General features: G+C 35.1%; 1 protein-coding gene across 4 annotated transcripts; it reads right to left on the reverse strand.

Moving 5' to 3' along the window:
- Nucleotides 1–1,594: 1,594 nt before the first annotated feature.
- Nucleotides 1,595–3,912, reverse strand: LOC122278781 (rho GDP-dissociation inhibitor 1-like). Of its 4 annotated transcripts, none has more exons than XM_043088983.1 (5): nt 3,276–3,912; nt 3,109–3,175; nt 2,373–2,591; nt 2,158–2,277; nt 1,595–1,816 (listed from the first exon to the last, which is right to left on the reverse strand). In XM_043088983.1, the coding sequence occupies exons 1-5, from the start codon at nt 3,507–3,509 to the stop codon at nt 1,809–1,811; spliced, it is 648 nt and encodes a 215-aa protein (XP_042944917.1). In that variant the 5' UTR covers nt 3,510–3,912; the 3' UTR covers nt 1,595–1,808. The 4 variants fall into 4 exon arrangements, with proteins under 4 accessions (XP_042944917.1, XP_042944915.1, XP_042944916.1 ...); XM_043088981.1 differs by having other exon boundaries at nt 2,153–2,277; XM_043088982.1 differs by having other exon boundaries at nt 2,158–2,280.
- Nucleotides 3,913–17,534: the final 13,622 nt, after the last annotated feature.

Below are 17,534 nucleotides of genomic sequence, written 5' to 3' on the forward strand. Positions count from 1 at the left end.
TATTAGTGAAATTATCTATAAAAATTAATAAAAAAATAATAAATAGTAATAAATAGCTTGTAAATAGTAACAAAATTGTTTGAGAATATCTTAAAACAATTTTGTTCCCAAACAACCCCTATATCAATATCAATATAGTTTCATGTGATCTATTAGATCTATTTAATAATAAAAATAATTTTATAATCTAATGTATCATATCAATCCACGTCACATTGTGAATTTACTTTTACCTAATCTCTTTGTAGTTGAAATATCTCTCTCTATATATAAGTTATTTTATAAACTACACAGATATGTGTCCTTTATAGTGCTTTATTAAGAGATAATTAACATTTGAATAAGTTCTTAGGACATGTTTGAACAATTGGGAGTATCTCAATATTTTGTAAATAGCAGTGAAATTATTTGAATGAAGTTATTTTATTAGATTTTAAGAAAGTACAGAAAAAATTGAATAAAAATATTATAAAATTAATAAATTATTTAAATATTATTTTTGTTTTAAGTTTATAAAAGTTGTATTCATTTTATGTTTTGTTTTGAAATTTTTCAAAAATTGTATTGATTTTTGTGTTTAAACAACGATTAGATAATGATTATATGAAAAAATTGAAAAATTTAATATAAAATATGTTTTGTATATGATTGATATTTATGAATGAAATTACGAGAAGTTCTAAGAATTTTGAGAATTCTCGTAATATCCAAAGATGTCCATAATGTAACATGTCAATTTAAGTGAAAATACGTGGTTTAATAGTCTAAGTTGAGAGGAACTAAATCCGAGAAAATAGAATAGAAATTATCATTATAAAATATAGTAATGTCAAAATGAACAAACAACACGATTAATCAAAAAAGATTTATATTTTTTTTCTTTTGACGTGACAATCAAAATCTGGATTGCATTTTTTTTTATTTTTTGGAACAAAGCCTCGATCCGCCTTTGAGTTTGTATTGGAATTTTGCTGGACTATTCATTTTTAGAAATGCACCCACCAACAGAATTCCTATCATTTAAAACAATTACCAGTCCAAAATGAAAAGTCACGTGTGAGATAATGAAGGATGAGAAAACCAAAACAAGAGAAAGCCAAGGCGGCCCCCATAATGAAAACAACAGGACATAGAAGAAAGCTGATATGGTTTGGTGAACTTTTAAATTACAAAAAATTGTTATAAAAATAAATTTATAAATTCACGTAAATTTGTATGATGTAATAGAATTAATTTATAATAAAATTAATTTTATAATATGACGTGTAATAGAACTAATTTATAATAAAATTAATTTTATAATATGACGTAACACATCAAATTATGTTAATTTGTAAATTTATTTTTGTAAATTTTCTTATTCTAAAAGCATTTATTTTCTACATTTGAACAAGAAAAGCCCCCAGAGTAATTGTTATTTAACAAGATCAAAGCAGGTCAACAAAGCTTAACATAAACCCAACTAGTGACTCCCCTAAGAATGCTGATAATAATGACAATCGGAGAGAGAGAGAGAGAGAGAGAGAGAATCCCTCAAAAGCTCAACTTCGTTTAACAAGAACCTACAAAAAATAACAACAATTTCTTTCACTTCTTTTTCCCCACAAAATCCTCTCTTCATTGTTTAGGTGCTGGTCTTATACAGATTCGAAAATATATCCGATACTGGGAATGAAACATGTCAACACAGACAGCAGATTTCAGCTTAAAAAACAACACTGAAGGAAGATTTCTCAGCTTAAGCCGACTGCCAATCCTTCCGAATATCGAATGTGTAATTGATCTCCAAGTAGCACTTGTCGTCATCATCAACAAACTGAAAACAGAGAAAAACAAATGAAGGAGATAAGTGGGACAACTCCAAACTTAAAGTCTTTAAGACAAGAAAATAGAGCCAAAACATTCAATTTTCCAACACTGGATGGCCCACAATTTTGAATTTCACGTATATGATTTATAATGCACAGGAAACCTGACAACAAATTGGTTGGATGTACAGGGTTAAGTTCATTTATGCATATGCAGGAGAGGCATTAACTCAGCCTAGCTTTATGTATTCGTCTCTTGCAGCAGAATTTCCTTCAAATTATTTGGCATAATTGAGGTAATTAAACCAGAGGCTAAGGCGACATAGAAAATTGATTGAACCAACCTTACTTCTAGCTGAGTAGGACCCTCTGGCAAATAGACCGGATGGTGTAGTCTCTTCATGCATCTCATGTGTGTAAGGCTCTGCCTGAGGACTGAAGGTTCCGATCATCTCTTTTGTGCTGTCCACTGCTACAAGATTCATGAGACAGAACAAAAATAAAGATGAATCCAAGGACTGTAAAAGTAATAATTCTTTAGCAGAGAGTTCAAGAGAGAATTACCCTTTATTCCAGTTTTCCACACAGTGTTGGTGTATCTGAGACCTGAAACAATGTTGTTGTTGACCTGGAAAGTGAACTTGAGGCTGTAACGGCTTCCTTCTTTCAAAGTGAACCACAAGCCATTGGGTTTCCCACTCTCGGGAATTGGAAGAATGATATCAGATCTACCAGGGGACTTAATTTCAAGGCTAAGGATCTTCACTTCTGGCTCTAGAGTTTCTACATCATTCAGAGGAAAGAATAAGGACAAAACTAAATGTCAAACACTGACAAGCTAAAGCTGCTCCCTTGCTGAAAAGATAACTCAGCCAACACAAGGAATCTATCCATGAACACTAATTTAATTGTTGGACACTGAAGAAGAGAGGAAAAAGCTCAAACGCACCTCATTATAAGACTTAAGAGATTGGCCACCAAACAGCTGAGATTTAAAGCAAAAGCTAGGAAAATTTGGAAGCAAAATCGTTTCAAAAGGTATAATTCTATTGTCATACAATTAATTCTGGAAAAGTTAACCTATCTTTTATTATTTTCCACGCTTCGCTGCTGAACTCTGCTTTCCTAAAGCGTATGATTAAGTTATATTTGCAGATTTCAAGCGAAAAGGAAAAAGAAAAAAAATTGAACCTCACAACAATGAAAGATTCCAAGCTTATATATTTTCCCCCTCCATTTTCTCTGCAACCAAACAAAGTTCATGAGTGACAGACAAATTTGGATAAACAAAAATGATTACCTCCAACAGAATTGAAGTCTACACTTCCAAGAAGTTGTTCCTTCCATCTCGTCAAGCTCTCATCATCCTGTATAACCAGAAAACAATGCTTACACGAGTTATAATCAAGACTCAAAATGAAAGATTACAGGATTCATGAAAAGCATAAACGCATGCATAAACAAAACCTTATCCTTCTCGAATTGTTCCTTCAGAGTGTATTGAGGACCCAATTCTATCTTCCTTCCTTCCTCATCTTCGTCATCCTCAGTCGTACAAATGGAAACCTCACTCATTCCCCGTACCAGCCCTTCTGGTTCAGTACCAGCATTTTCTTCATCTCTAGCGGCTTTTGCTCTTGTCTCTGTTTTTGAAGCTTCGCTGTGTTCCTCACCCTCGTTGCTTTTCTCGTCAAAACCCATTGCTTCTGGAACTTGAAACCAACCCAACGGCGAAATAAATCAACAGCTAGCCCATACACAGTGGCAAAAGGAAGAACCGAATGGCACAAGGACCGGACTCACCAAATATAAGAGCAACTAAAGCAAGCAAAAAAAAGCTAAGAGGATAACCCAGAAAGGTAATGTAGCAAATATAATCAAGAAAACCCACTAAAGGATAACCACAGAGAGAGAGAGAGGGAGGGAGGGAGCTCAAGCAGAGAAGGAAATGGTCGTGTGGTGATCCGAAATTCTGAACCTTCCTAGAGAGAAAGAACAAGAAAAATATATGAGAGAGAGGGAGAGGTGGTGAGATCGTGGATTCGTGAGGGTCACTCCCGTACGAGCTTCCACGGAGACGAGGGGCATGCTTTTGCTGTTTTGTATTTGGAAAATGATATAATTCCAACTATATCACAATTGGTTTATAACTGTGTAGTAAATAATTATTTTTTTATTGTACTTTACACTGTTGCTAGGATAATTATTTTGAATTAAAGTAAAAAAAAAAATTAATATGAAGTTATAGATAAATTGTAGAATAGTGGGTGATGTATTATTGTCCAATAAAATATAATAAATAATTTATAATTATCTAATATTATATCATAGAAAAATAAAAAGACGATAAAAATTAAGATGATAAGCAGTATTATTTCTTATAATTTTCAAAAAGAAAAAATTATGTTATGATTTGCGTCCACGAGAGTTGGTGGAACCTATCCAAAATATATTTCACGCTTCTTGGATAAAGTAATTTTATAAAAATAAATTTATAAATTGATATGATTTTATATAATATGTTACATTTATTTTATAATAAAAATAATTTTACAATTTAACGTATAATATTAAATCACATTAAATTATATATTTACTTTTATAAAATCTCTTCGTAGTTATTTCAAAATCATTACATTTCAATTGGGGACACATTTTTGTGCTTTATATTCTATTAGGTATTTTGGTGGTACGTGTATTATTGGTAAAAAAATGATTACGTATGGCACAAATGGTTTTCCTAAGCATAAATGTATATTTGCTAGTATAAATGGTTGTTTATAGAGAGTTATAGAAGTTAAAACTATACTAATTATAAAGAAATTTGTGTATTAAAAGAGCTACAATTATAAGTAATTGGCTTATAATCGTATCAAATCATAGATATAACTTTGCTTTTATAAATAAATAAAGTCTATGTCTAAAAAATATATATATCTGCCAGATTAACTCAATTATTCATTATCATAATCTATAGACTATAATTTATTTACTAGCAAAACATTGTGCATACATTTTCTTTCAATTTCTTTGGTGGAGGAAGGCCCAGTCTAAATGTTTGAGTGCTTTTGTGTTTTAGTTTAGTTTTATTATTTTAAGTTATAACAATTAATGTGATACATTTAAAATAATTTCATGACTCAATTGTAAAGTTGTTTAAGATGTGACATATCAATTAATATAATTTCAAAATAATTTCTCAAACAGCCAAAACCTTTGGAGGTTCATTTTTCATGTCAAAGAGGAATTTATACATCTTCATGCACGCAGACATCTCTTCTGAATAAATTGTTGGGTGGTCTTGAGTATCTTTCAACTTTAAAAGTTAGCTCAAAATGTGAGGTTTTCCTTCATATTTATAAACTGACCACTAGTCCCTTTCACAACCGATGTAGGACAATTCTAATAATCTTCCTCTCACACATTGGACCCTGGGTCAGAGTAGCGATAACTCGTTTCTCCTGCAGACTGTTGGGCATGAGACTATTGATAAATCTGGACTTTGATACCAGTTTAGGGTAGTTTTGAACCACTCTCAACCTCACAAGTTAGCTCAAAAGATGAGACTTTTCATCACACTTATAAACTGATCATCAGCCCATTCGACAACTGATATAAAACAACTCCAATAGAAGTTAAAATATTGGAGAAATATTGTGTGAAAACAGCCTTGATATCGCTATCTTCATGCAAGACCATTCCAGTTTCTGTTTCAATCTAACTAATGTGGTTAATGTGTCTCTTTTGATTGGTACAAGTATGGTAATACTTTGTGTTTTTGTTACCAAATCTAAGCCAAACAACTTTTTCTCTCTACTTCCATTTGATGTCATCATTCTTGAGTAATAAGTTTATTTCACATTGTAGTGCTTTCAACTCAGTCTGAGATTTCTGAGAAATTTCATTCTACAATTTTTGCCTCTAATTGCTAAAGTTCTTTCCTTTCATTGGCAAATTTACTTTTACTCCAATCCTTCAAAGCTAATCGACAACTTAAGATCTTCGAAACTATCAGATTGTGAATCCCCTTGGTTCCAACTATTCATAATGACTGCTTTACAACTATCATTCAGATGCCAACATAACTCATATCTCTATAATTTCATTCTATAGTGACTTTCAACCCCATTGATTGAAATGCAACTCAAAATGGGAGTGTGAGTTGAAATTGAATTCGGGATAACCTGTGCAGGAGTGCTTCTAAATGAAGTAAGCCACTCATTACTAGCAAAAGTTCTATCCAATCTCTCCAATGTAGATATGTCATCCATTCGGTTACCAGGTAAATTTTGATCCTTGATAGCCCATATCACACAAACTACTATTCATCAAAATGGGCTGAAAGTCTTTCATTTGTTTCACTGATCTACTAGCACTACCTTTTTTTCTCAAAGGAAATCAAAATTTCATTAAAACCACCTATTACAATCCAAGGAAATATCTGATTAAGTCCCAACTCTCCAATCTTTTGTTTGTGATTGGATGCCCTAAAAACCAATGAAAAACCTACTGAAGGAACTGCTATGTGGTTGAACTTGAACATGAATATGTCTTAGAGATAAACTAATGACACTTATATCAATATCATTATGCCAAAATAAATCTAATCTACCACTAGAACCCACACTATCTACAGTTATTAAATTATCCAACTTCAACTTGAAAGGTTGTAGTCGAGTACCAATTACTTTAGGCCTGGTTTAGTTTCGTGAATTTTTCAATCCATCTTATCATATTTCATCTTATATCATCTTAATATCTAAATACTATTCAAACATAAACATTGTTCAATTTTAAATTTTAATTTTTTTATCTAATCAATAAAATTTTCCCAAAATTTCAAACAAAATACAAAAAAACAATTCAATTCAAATCTCAAAACAAAAATTAGATTAAAAATTATATTCTACCACTTTTTTAATTTTATAATATTTATTCAACATTTTCTCTCTTATTTTTCAAAACCCCATAAAAATCTTAACTCAAACCATTTAATTAGTATTCACAAATTATCATATTACTATTTATAGATTTCTCATCTCACATCATTTGTCTAACCAAACGAGATCGTTTCCATTAAACAAACAACTTTGTCTTATATTTATTTACCATATGGTAAAGGCTACAAATTGTTCGAGGGTTGATAAGCTCTTGATAGTTTCAACTTAATATATTCATTTTTTTATGGTAGGGCTGGAAACCAAACTCCGCCTATAAGACAAGAGAAGATTCATGATCACCTGGTTTCAGCACACATGATTTTTTTGAAACGACTTTAAGAGACACTATCTTACATGAAGACAAATCAACATGGTTCTTATTATTCATTTTTATAAGCAACAAAGATTAGCTTTCTGAAATGGAGGCATGGTGTGGGAGGACTTAAGCCCTACACTTCTATTTCTTATGACTACCATGCTGGGGAGACACTTCATAATTATTGGAAATCACTGTAATACTCAAAGAATCATCAACTTCCACAATAGCCTTATCAACAGGGGGAGTTTTCGCAAATACATCATCAAAATGTTTCAGAGAAGGGACAAACACAAACTTCACAATAGACTTTGAAACATCCTTGTTTGTCGCAAAAAATCCAATTGAATAACCCTTCAACTTACCAGTAATTGTTTTTCGAAAAACACCATTTCCATGGAAGAAATAACTGTTACTACATCGACAAATTGCTATACCAAATTTGCAATGAGTCTCACCAGAATCTCAAAATATGACTGTTTTTTCTGCCACCGAAAATGGAACCTGACTTGTAACCCTTAACCTTACTCCATACTGAGCTTTAGAACCAGAACCATGTAAGTTGTTGGTATTTTAAATTTTACATTTTTTAGCAACACGTGTAACAATCCCACACGAAAACAAAATTGTGGAAGTTTCTCATATTAAGATGGAATCCATGTTGACCTCCCTTGTATGATCACTATCCTTCCATAGGATAAAGGTTGGGCAACATCTAGAAGAGTCTTGACCCTTTTGCCCTATCCAATACCAAAAGCATCAATATCAACCTGTTGTACAAGACCAATCATATTCATCGAGCCAATTTGTTCACCAACAATCTTATTTATGCAACCCAAAGGCAAATTCTGAAATTACACCCAGAAGGAGACTAAATTAAAGTCAACATTTTGTGGAGAACTTAAGCTATCAAAATCCTTAAGACTGAATAAGAATCAATTAAAAAGCCATGGACAACCTTGCAGTTTTTTATCTCTATCACTTTCCTCAGCAAATTCTATAAGAAAGATATTGGCACCAACAACAGTGAAGGAAAATACTCCAAAAAGCTTCCAAACTTTACTCATAGTTGTCTAGATGATATTCTTATTCATAATCTTATCAAACAATAACTTTATGCAATCAAACAACGCCGACCTTTCTTCATGATATCCTCAATAGCCAAATCAATAATGGTAAGGCCACTTCTTTCCTCATTTGTTAAGGATAAATTTTCATTTCTTCAACCATCTTAATAGAAACTGTCGTCTTCCTAGATAGAATCCAAAAGAAGAAACTTGCATAAAGCAAACAATAAACTCACACCCCTCTGTTAGATGAGAGAGAACTCTTTCTTTCTACGCTACACCTTGGTTTTAAAATTTGAATCTTATAAATTAAATTTTATCATTTAAGTAATATGAATGGTATATTCTACACACCAACTTGAGAACAAAATAACTTCATAAAAGAATAATCACAGTATATATTTATTATATTAATGTGTATGTATATTCTACTTCTAGTAGATTTATAAAATTGATATTGAAAAATGGAAGTTTTTCTACTTATAAGTTAGTGTGAAAAATATACTGTAAACAGCTTACGTGATTAGATTTAATTTATAAGACATTTAGATTTGTATTATAAATCAAATCATATGCCAAAGTATATAAAGTTTATTATTTACGTGAATTTATAAATATAATTTTTCAAGAGGGAAAGTGAGAGAGAATATATGAACATTTGATTTGGTAGGTAGGATTTGCGGAGGCAAATGGATGCAACAATGCAATATTTAGGACTGAGCAAAAATTCAAAAATCTGACTCCGAATTTAACTCTAGTTCAGCTATGACAAAACGGAGTTGCAGTCGGAGGTGTCGTCGGACCGACTCCAATTTGATCTGATTCACTGACTTCGACTCCAATTGTGCCCTCCAACTTCAACCCTGATATTGTACACATGTTATAAAAATATATATTCATTTATATATTAATCATATATACTAGTATAGTCATATAATTATATAAATATAATTTATATAGCTAACTGTACTAATATACTTATATGAACTAATTATTTTAAAATAATATGCTTATATTATAATATAAATAAATTAAAAATAGTTTAGTATATATAAACATTATAATATTACTATCATGTAATACTAATGTATAATAACACTAGTGTAATAACATGTAATACTAAGTCTAATATATACTTGAGTTAGAAATAAGTTAGAACATTAGTATAACAACACGTAATACTATATAGTATAATAATATATAATTAAACGCTATAGTACAAATCTATAATAGAAATAAGTTAAACATTATTATAGAATAGTACAATCAATAATGAATTAATAATATTAGGCCTATTCAAATAAACACTATGACTTGACGCCTCCAACTCGTTGTTTAACGGGCGAAAGAGTAGCCCAATCACACAATTCACGAATCAAACATAGACGTCTCTCTCTCTCTCTCTCTCTCTCTCTCTCTCTCTCTCTCTCTCTCTCTCTCTCTCTCTCTCCCGCCCCCCCTCCCCCTCCGATTACATGTCCAAGCAATCAAGTACTTTCTTTGCACCGATTCTCTTAACCTTTCAACTTTGCCACATAGCGCCACAAAGGGATATGGTACCCTTGTTGTTCTTTTCAGTCCATGTGACTTAAGCATGGTCGGTGAGGCCCCAACAATTATTGGAACCTAAAAATATATTCATCTTAATCGAATAGAACAACATGACTGGACGTGGAGGCATGGTTAACAATACAATCATTGGCATCACCACCTGAGATGACATAATCCCTCCCCAGTGCCAACCCAACCCTTTAGTTCTCCAGCTCAGCGCAAACCTCATATGGGTTTTAGCCCACGAGCCTCTACGCGCAGACATTGATGTCAACAAGATCGATGGGGTTGGATTTGACATGGCTTTTGCTAATGCGGTCTTGGCCAAAAGACCCTACTTTGGTGCTATTGGTCTGGTCCCTGCGCAATTAGAGAAAACAAGATAAGTGAGTGGATTGCGCAGGAAACAAGATAAGTGAGTGGGGTAAAGGAATATTCTGGTCATTCTTTTACAACTAGTTGGTGCAGAGGGCACTTGCTTCGTTGCAAGATGTCAGTCATAGTACTTTCTTTACCAGACTTGAATGGTTTAGGTCGGGTTGGTTTATTTTCATTGTCCATAGGTTATGAACCAGGTGGGGGCGGGCCCAAAAAAATCTTGGCCGGGCAAGATTGCAGGGCTAAATAATACGTACTATAGTAAAATAACATGTAATTGTTAATAATCAATATGGTAGTATAAGTATAAATAATAGCAATTCTATTTAAACACTATAGTACAAGTCTATTTATAATAATGTATAATAATACTAGTATAATAATATGTAATATTAAGTCTAGTATATAAGTAACTTAGAAATAAATTAGATATTAATATAGAATAGTTACTAGTATAACGAGTTAATAATATATAAATTATATAATACTATAGTCTGATAACATGTAATTGTTAATAATCAATATATTTAAACACTATAGTACAATTCTATTTAAATAGTAATTATTAATAATCAATACTAAGAATTAAATTGAGAGGTGAAAAAAATTATAAATATCATAGCTAAAAAAAAGATTAAGATTAATTTAGGGTTTGGAAAAAAAAAGGGTGTAGAAGCCTAAACCCACCCTTGGCAGCCCAGCCTAAAAACCAACCCACCATTTGTCTCAGTAAAACGGTCTCGTTTTTTGTAGTTAGAACAGTATCATTTTACGTTCTTAGGGGAGGTTTGGATACAAAAAGACTCTCACCTCATTCAATTATTACAACTACTCATTCATCATTGTCGTCCACAACTAGTCCTCGCCACTGGCTCCTACTCCACCACTACTCATCGTCGCCCTCACCATTGATTTAAGTTTAGTCTAGGATTTTTATATTTTAAAACTCTAAATCTAACTCTAAGTACCCTCATTGGCCACCATTGCCCCTTGTCATTCACCATCAAAGTCAGAGTAAGAGCTTTTTGGTTGATTTTTTATTTTAGATTTTTGGTTGATTTGTGATTATTGATTGATTTTGCTTTTGTTTTTGCTTCTAGATTTGGGATCTGCTTGCATACCTAAATGCTTCTAGATTTTTGGTTCACCACCGTCCAGAGTAAGTCCCTTTCCCTCGAATCTAACTTGGTTTGAGAATTTAGAAAGTCCTTGATTTGCTTCTTTCTCCAAATTGTGAATTTAGAAACTCCTTGTATCTTGTTATTATTTTTCTGTATGAACCATCATCTGTCATATGGATACTTGCATGTATCTTTAGTGTGATGACCCGCTTTTACGTGTATTTTCACTAAAGGGTTGTTTTTAATTTAATTAATATATTGGTTTATTTATTTTAAATTATTGTGTTTTAAATTGGTTTTTAATTTATTTGATGTTTTGTTTTATTTCTTTTAGTTGTTTTGTGGTTTTTAATCTCTTTTCGGCGTGTTTTCCGGAGTGAGGATTGGACCTCATTTCTTTTCACATCTTTTTCCTTTTTCTCTATTTCCTTTTCCTTTTTTCTCTTTTCTTTTTTTCTTCTTCTTTCTTTTTTCCTTTTCTTTTTCTTTCTTTTCTCTTTCTTCTTCCTTTCCTTCCGTCCCGTGCGTCTTCTCTCTTTTTCTCATTCCCGTTGCCACCACTTTGACCGGCCAGTTCTCAGCCGTCCAGCCACCGTTTGATACACCGTCACCACCATTCTCTTCCCCTTCCACCATAGATCATCCCCACCAATTTTCAGAGCCATCGGACCAGCCGTTAGCTTTCGAGAGCCGCCGGAAGTCGCTACACCTGTTCTGTTTTTGCCCCTGTCGCCGGAATCTTCTTCAGCCCAGACCGCCGCCGTCCGGCCACTGTTTGGCTCGCCGCCAGTCTTGTTCGAACCCCCTCCCTCCGGCGCACCACCCCACCAAATATCTCCCCCATCCGGCCAGCCGTTAGCCACCTAGAGCCATTTCTTTCCACACGGTTTTTGGCTCGATCCGCCGCCGTCGCTCCACCTCCGGCCACCACCTCTTCACCACTTCATCACCGACTCCTTGCCGTCCTAACCCACCCATTTCTGGCCTCCAACGACCACCGGAACAGCTCCTACGAGCTTAGTTTCCGATTTGCGTTTTCCGGCCATTTCCGGCGATTTCGCCGCCACCCACGGCCAACCACCACTTCCAATAGCTTCACAATCATCCCTAGACCATTCCCTATCAATTTTGTATCCTAGTTTGTCCCCGTTCAAAAGTGGGTTTTTCAAACCCACGGCCACAGTGAATTTTCACTGTGACGTTGCTGTTTTTCCGCCGTTTGCAACGCCGCTTGTTTTCTAAAATTGCCATATAGAGCTGTAAGTATTTTCCAAACCCTATTTTCAGATTTAAATATATATCGCTCATACAATTTATTTATTGTTGTTAGTTGTTGATTCCGGACTGAGTCCGAGGAGTTTCGGGGGTCGGATGGATAGAGGACGGAGTTGTCTGTTTAATTGATTTATGTTGTTTGATTATTTTATTTTGCATTGTTATGGCATTGCATGGTGCATGCACGTGTGTTTGTGGAATTGTGTGAAAAGCCTGTGTTTTGGCGTGAGTGGTTTTACAGGTGCGTGTGTATCACGACCCCAAGCCGGGATGGGGTATTATCCCGGTGGAGCTCCTCTGGTCACTCGGGAGCGGAATAAACTGAGTGATGTCTCCTGAGTTGTCGCTAGACGACGGGAGCGGGGGCTAGGGGTTGCTTGGCTACGAACGCGCCGGGCGCGGAACCGGGCATCGCCCTACGCACCGACTCCGTGGCCCTTCGTTGGTGAGGGCTAGAGGATGCTTGGCTACGCACGCGCGGGGCGCGGAACTGGGCATCGCTTGTTATGTGTCACATGCACGGTGGTACTCTGTGGTGTGGCACTGGAGCCAGGGTGTGTGGATGACCCCTAGGGGAGGTCATGGTGCACGCGGTTAAAATTGGATAATGGTTTGAGAGGCCAAATGGGACTTTTGGCGTGGTATTGGGCCAAATGGACTTTTGGCGAGATATTGGGCCAAATGTGACTTTTGGCGTGTTAGTTAGAAAGGTTGTGTGTTTTTGGGCCAAATGGGTTTTTGGCGTGTGGAAAACGGGTGTTTTATGGGCTTTGTGCATTGGGCATGTTTCATGCATCTTGTTTGAGTTTTATGTGTTTTTATCTGGTAGTGTTTGAGTTTTACTTACCTGCGGTACCATTTTTGGTTCCGTAGCTTTTGGTGCAGAGTTAGAGGACGAAGAGGAGGAGGCTGAGCCCGAGGATGCGGCTCTGCCGGGCTGTTGATGCTGTGTTTTATATTTGTTTAAAACTGTATTTGTGTTTTGTAATATTTTATCTATATACGTTTTAAACAGCTTGTATTACGTTAAGAAAAATTCTGGTACTTAGTTATGACTTTCGTTATCCGCTGCGTGCTCTTTCGTGCACATTTGTTGCCTTTGCACACACTTGGCACCTGTCGATAGGGTGGTGACCTGGGTTGTCACCATCCGGACGTCTCGATTTCCCCGTGTTCGGGCGTGGGGATTTGGGGGCGTGACAGGTGGTATCAGAGCGGTTTGGCTCTGGGTAAAACCACATGTCCCGTAGGTAGTACCAGAATGTTTTTAAAGTTATGTTTTAAAATTTATTTTAAGTATAGTTTCTATTTGACATGTTTTATTTGTTTTATTGATTTGAGCTTGTTTGCTTGTTTTTATTTATTTAGTTATGTTGTTGCATGCTGGTTTCTTTTGTTTCTGGCTATATGGTGTTGGTTTTATCTGTTTTTGTTTTCTTAAAGGGGGTCAAAGGTGGTGTTGTGGCTGGAAGGCGGTATAATCAAGGATACTATTATTAGGCAGGAACTTTTAGTGTTGTAGGTTTGAATTTTTTTTGCGATGTGGTTTGCTTGTATGATGTTGAGGTCTGAAGGGAATGTCATAGTTTAGGCAATCTTTGTAAGGTGGGAACTCACGTAGCAATGAGGAGAGGAATTAGCTTTAAGTTGCTTAAGATGATTGAGGTCAAGGTTTTGTAGAATTTATGTAGCGAGGCTATAGGGTAGGAGAGTGTAGGTTCAACGAACTTTAAGGATATGTTTAAGGGAATTTTATTTAAGGTTTGCGACCAGATATATGCAAAATGGTGGTCAGCCACCGGATATCCACCTTTTAGGATTTAGTGGATGTGGCCACTCTTGTGGAGCGAGAGAATAATTTGAGTATGGGCTCCCATCCAGGACATAAGAGGCGGAGTTTTTCTGGTAAAGGAAGTAGCTCGGGTTCACCTTAGAAGTTTGTTCAGCGGACCGGAACTCGACCGCAAGCGTCCTCAAGTGTTCGTATGGAAGGACGAGTGCCAATTTGCGGAGTTTGTAATAGAGCCCATGTGGGTGAGTGCCCCATTAGAGTTCAAGGAAGCCGTGGAGCTCGTCGCAGTGATAGAACTAACTAGAGGCTTTTAGGTCGGGCTCGAATGTACGTAGTGACTCCTGGTACCGTTGGAGGCGAGGTTACGGAGACTCAGAATGTTGGAGTCATGGCAGGTAGGGGTCTAATCTAATCTTTAGTGATGAACGCCTTGTGTGGTTTGTTTTATTATCGAGGCTTGGAGAGAATGGCATGATCTGGGTGATCTTTTATGGAAGTAGAATAATTGAGTTCTTTGGTTCCGTGGAGTTTATGAAGTGGTCTATAACGTAGTAGGTTGTAAGTTCAACAAATTTCGATGTTAGATTTTATGAAATTTCAGCAAAGTTTTAAAGTTTGGGGCCTTATAAATTTTAGGAATATAAGTTTATGGTAATTAAGGTGTTAAGTTCGACAAGCTTTGGGGGGGAATAATTAAATTTCGAGTGGTAAATTTCATGATTCGGATGAGTAATTTGGTGGCAATTGGGGCTTTAGATTTTACAAGCTTTTAAGGTGAATGATTTGGATTAAAACCACCAATCTTGAGAATTTCAGAAAATGATTTATTATCTATTAATGTTTTAGAATTTGAAAGATTTGGGAGTCGATTGTTCTATTATGGGATGTAAGTTCCTTGATCTTAGAAGTTCCGGAAGATGATTCTTATTTGATTAAAGGTTTTAGAATTGTAGAGTCGAAGGACTGATTTATAATGAGAATTGAGTTCTTAGTTTTACAGACTTAGTGCTGTAGCTTGATCTACTCTAGTGAGTGATTAGTTTGTAATCATTAAAAATGAGGTTGATTCGAGTTGAGTTGTTGATATGAAAGTTTTTCTAGAGTGGATTCCTTTGAGGATTGGAAGTAATGATCCAATTAGTGTTTTTCTTTGAGGATTGAAGATATCGAGCTAGTTTAGAAAATGATTATTGTTAACTCGAGGTTGTAATAGTAGATTTTAGGAAATGATTTTTATCGGTTCGGAAGAAATAGATCCATCGAGGTTTTGGAAACAATAGTTTAATTGTTGGTATTGAATTTGACTGAAGTTGAGACCTCATGTTCTGGAGACTTTTAGGAACGGATTATTAGTAGGTTTAAGGTCATTTTCAGTATAAAGTTTTAAGCGGTAGCTATTTGCTAATGTTAAGGGTATAAGTTAAGCAAATATAGGAATGATTCATGTTGATTTGCGGATATAAGTCGAGATGATGGAAATAGTGGTAATAGACTATTTGTGTGTTGGAATGACTATTAGTTTCGGCTAAGGACGTATGAGATCGACACGTGATAGTGGTGAATAGATTGGAGTGTTCAGTCGAAACGTGTTACTCAATGGTATGTTGGTTGGCAATAATTGTTATAGCTCGAGGTTATAGTGATAGGTTTTAGGATTGATTCATACCGAGTGAGGATAATAGATGATGCAGGTTTTAGAAAATGAATTTTTGTTTATTTTGAGGATAAGGTACGGATGTTGGAAATGGAAGTGATGGATCACTTATACGTTAGAATGATTATTGATCTTAGCTAAGGGGTACATGAGATCCATTTATAGTGGTGGTGAGGGTGTATGGATTTCGGAGAGTACAAATCCTAGTCTCTTTTTGGCTTTGAGTTGTTTGGTAAGTTGAATGGAATGTACAATTGAAGTGGGTTACCAATTGGAGTGATGGTTGGCATTAATGGTTGAGTCTATCTTCAAGAATTAATTATGACTTGAGGTCACACAGGAATTTAAATTGGTGAGGCTATACTTTTCTTTGGAGATCAAGTATCTAGTTGGGAGAATTGGGGATATGGTTATATAGCTTGAAAGGAGATCGTTAGGTCACCATGTGTGGAGTATGAAGTAATGAATCTTGGAAGTTGAAACCTATGCATCAAAGGTGGGTAGCATGATCATATGTATGAAGTAATAAAACATTAGGATTCATGAGTGTTGTTTAATAGTTTTGATGGATTGAAGATTTAAACAGTATGGCCTGTCTTGAGATTTATTTGTGAAGTGCTATTGAAGGAATTAGTTGTGCTAAAACTAAAGTTTTTGAGGGTATAAGTAGGTGGGTGAGTTACCAAGAGCGTTTTGATTATGTCTAGGTGAAGTCAATGGGAGTTTATAGTGAGCTAGTTATTGCAAGATTAGATGTTATTCAAAATATAGGTTATGAGCTTGAAGTGTGGGATATCGGATAGAGGTTATAGGCGCTCTTGTTGGTTGGCGGGAAAGGACTTGGGCCTTTTGGAGATGTTCCTTATCTTTAGAAGAGACAGGTGTATTTTGGGGATGATGTTATATGTTTTCAAATTGGGGCCTGGAGGTTGATTAGTACTGGTTCTGTCATCAATCAATGGATGTATTTTGCGGAATGTTGGTTTTCGATTGGGGCAGCAATGGCCAACTGAGGAATGAGTGGAGATTTGAGGTTTTTGGAGGTATATGATTTTCTATGGAAAAGTGATAAAGGTTTTATTATGATTAGGTGTGGCTTGAGCTTATACTTCATGATATTAATTTTGAGGATATAGCCTTTATGTATTTTGGTGAGTTATCAGAGTGTGCGCGAAAGCGTGATTTTTGGAGATTCTTAGGAGTTCAAATTTTGTGTTGATTTTGAGGATTTAGTAGTGATTCGAAGTTTTAATGGGAGATTAATCTTTTGGTCGTGCAATTTGGTTTATTGATGGTTAATTTTGGAAGTGGCTATTAGGTTACCAAGGTTGGAATAGGATGAAAATTCGGAAGGTAAAGCAGAGGCGTCGTCGATATTAGCAATTTATGGTGTGAAGTTAATAACCATTGGATTTGTTGGGAGTTGTCGATGATATGTATCTCTCAAATATGTTCGGAGTTGTATGTTGTATCTGTTTGGCGCTGATGGTTGATCTTGCAAATTTCGAGGACGAAATTTGTTTTTAAGGGGGGAAGGATGTGATGACCCGCTTTTACGTGTATTTTCACTGAAGGGTTGTTTTTAATTTAATTAATATATTGGTTTATTTATTTTAAATTATTGTGTTTTAA

Source organism: Carya illinoinensis, chromosome 10 (assembly GCF_018687715.1).
Source record: "Carya illinoinensis cultivar Pawnee chromosome 10, C.illinoinensisPawnee_v1, whole genome shotgun sequence".
Taxonomy (NCBI): domain Eukaryota; kingdom Viridiplantae; phylum Streptophyta; class Magnoliopsida; order Fagales; family Juglandaceae; genus Carya; species Carya illinoinensis.

Bases quoted from the DNA above. Each gene is read 5' to 3' on its own strand.
- LOC122278781 (XM_043088980.1), bottom strand. From the start codon at position 3,509: ATGGGTTTTGACGAGAAAAGCAACGAGGGTGAGGAACACAGCGAAGCT. The intron at 2,281-2,372 runs GTAATTCTCTCT...TGAATCTTGTAG, and splicing joins GTGGAAAACTGGAATAAAGG to CAGTGGACAGCACAAAAGAG. The intron at 1,817-2,152 runs GTTGGTTCAATC...CTCTGTTTTCAG, and splicing joins CCTACTCAGCTAGAAGTAAG to TTTGTTGATGATGACGACAA.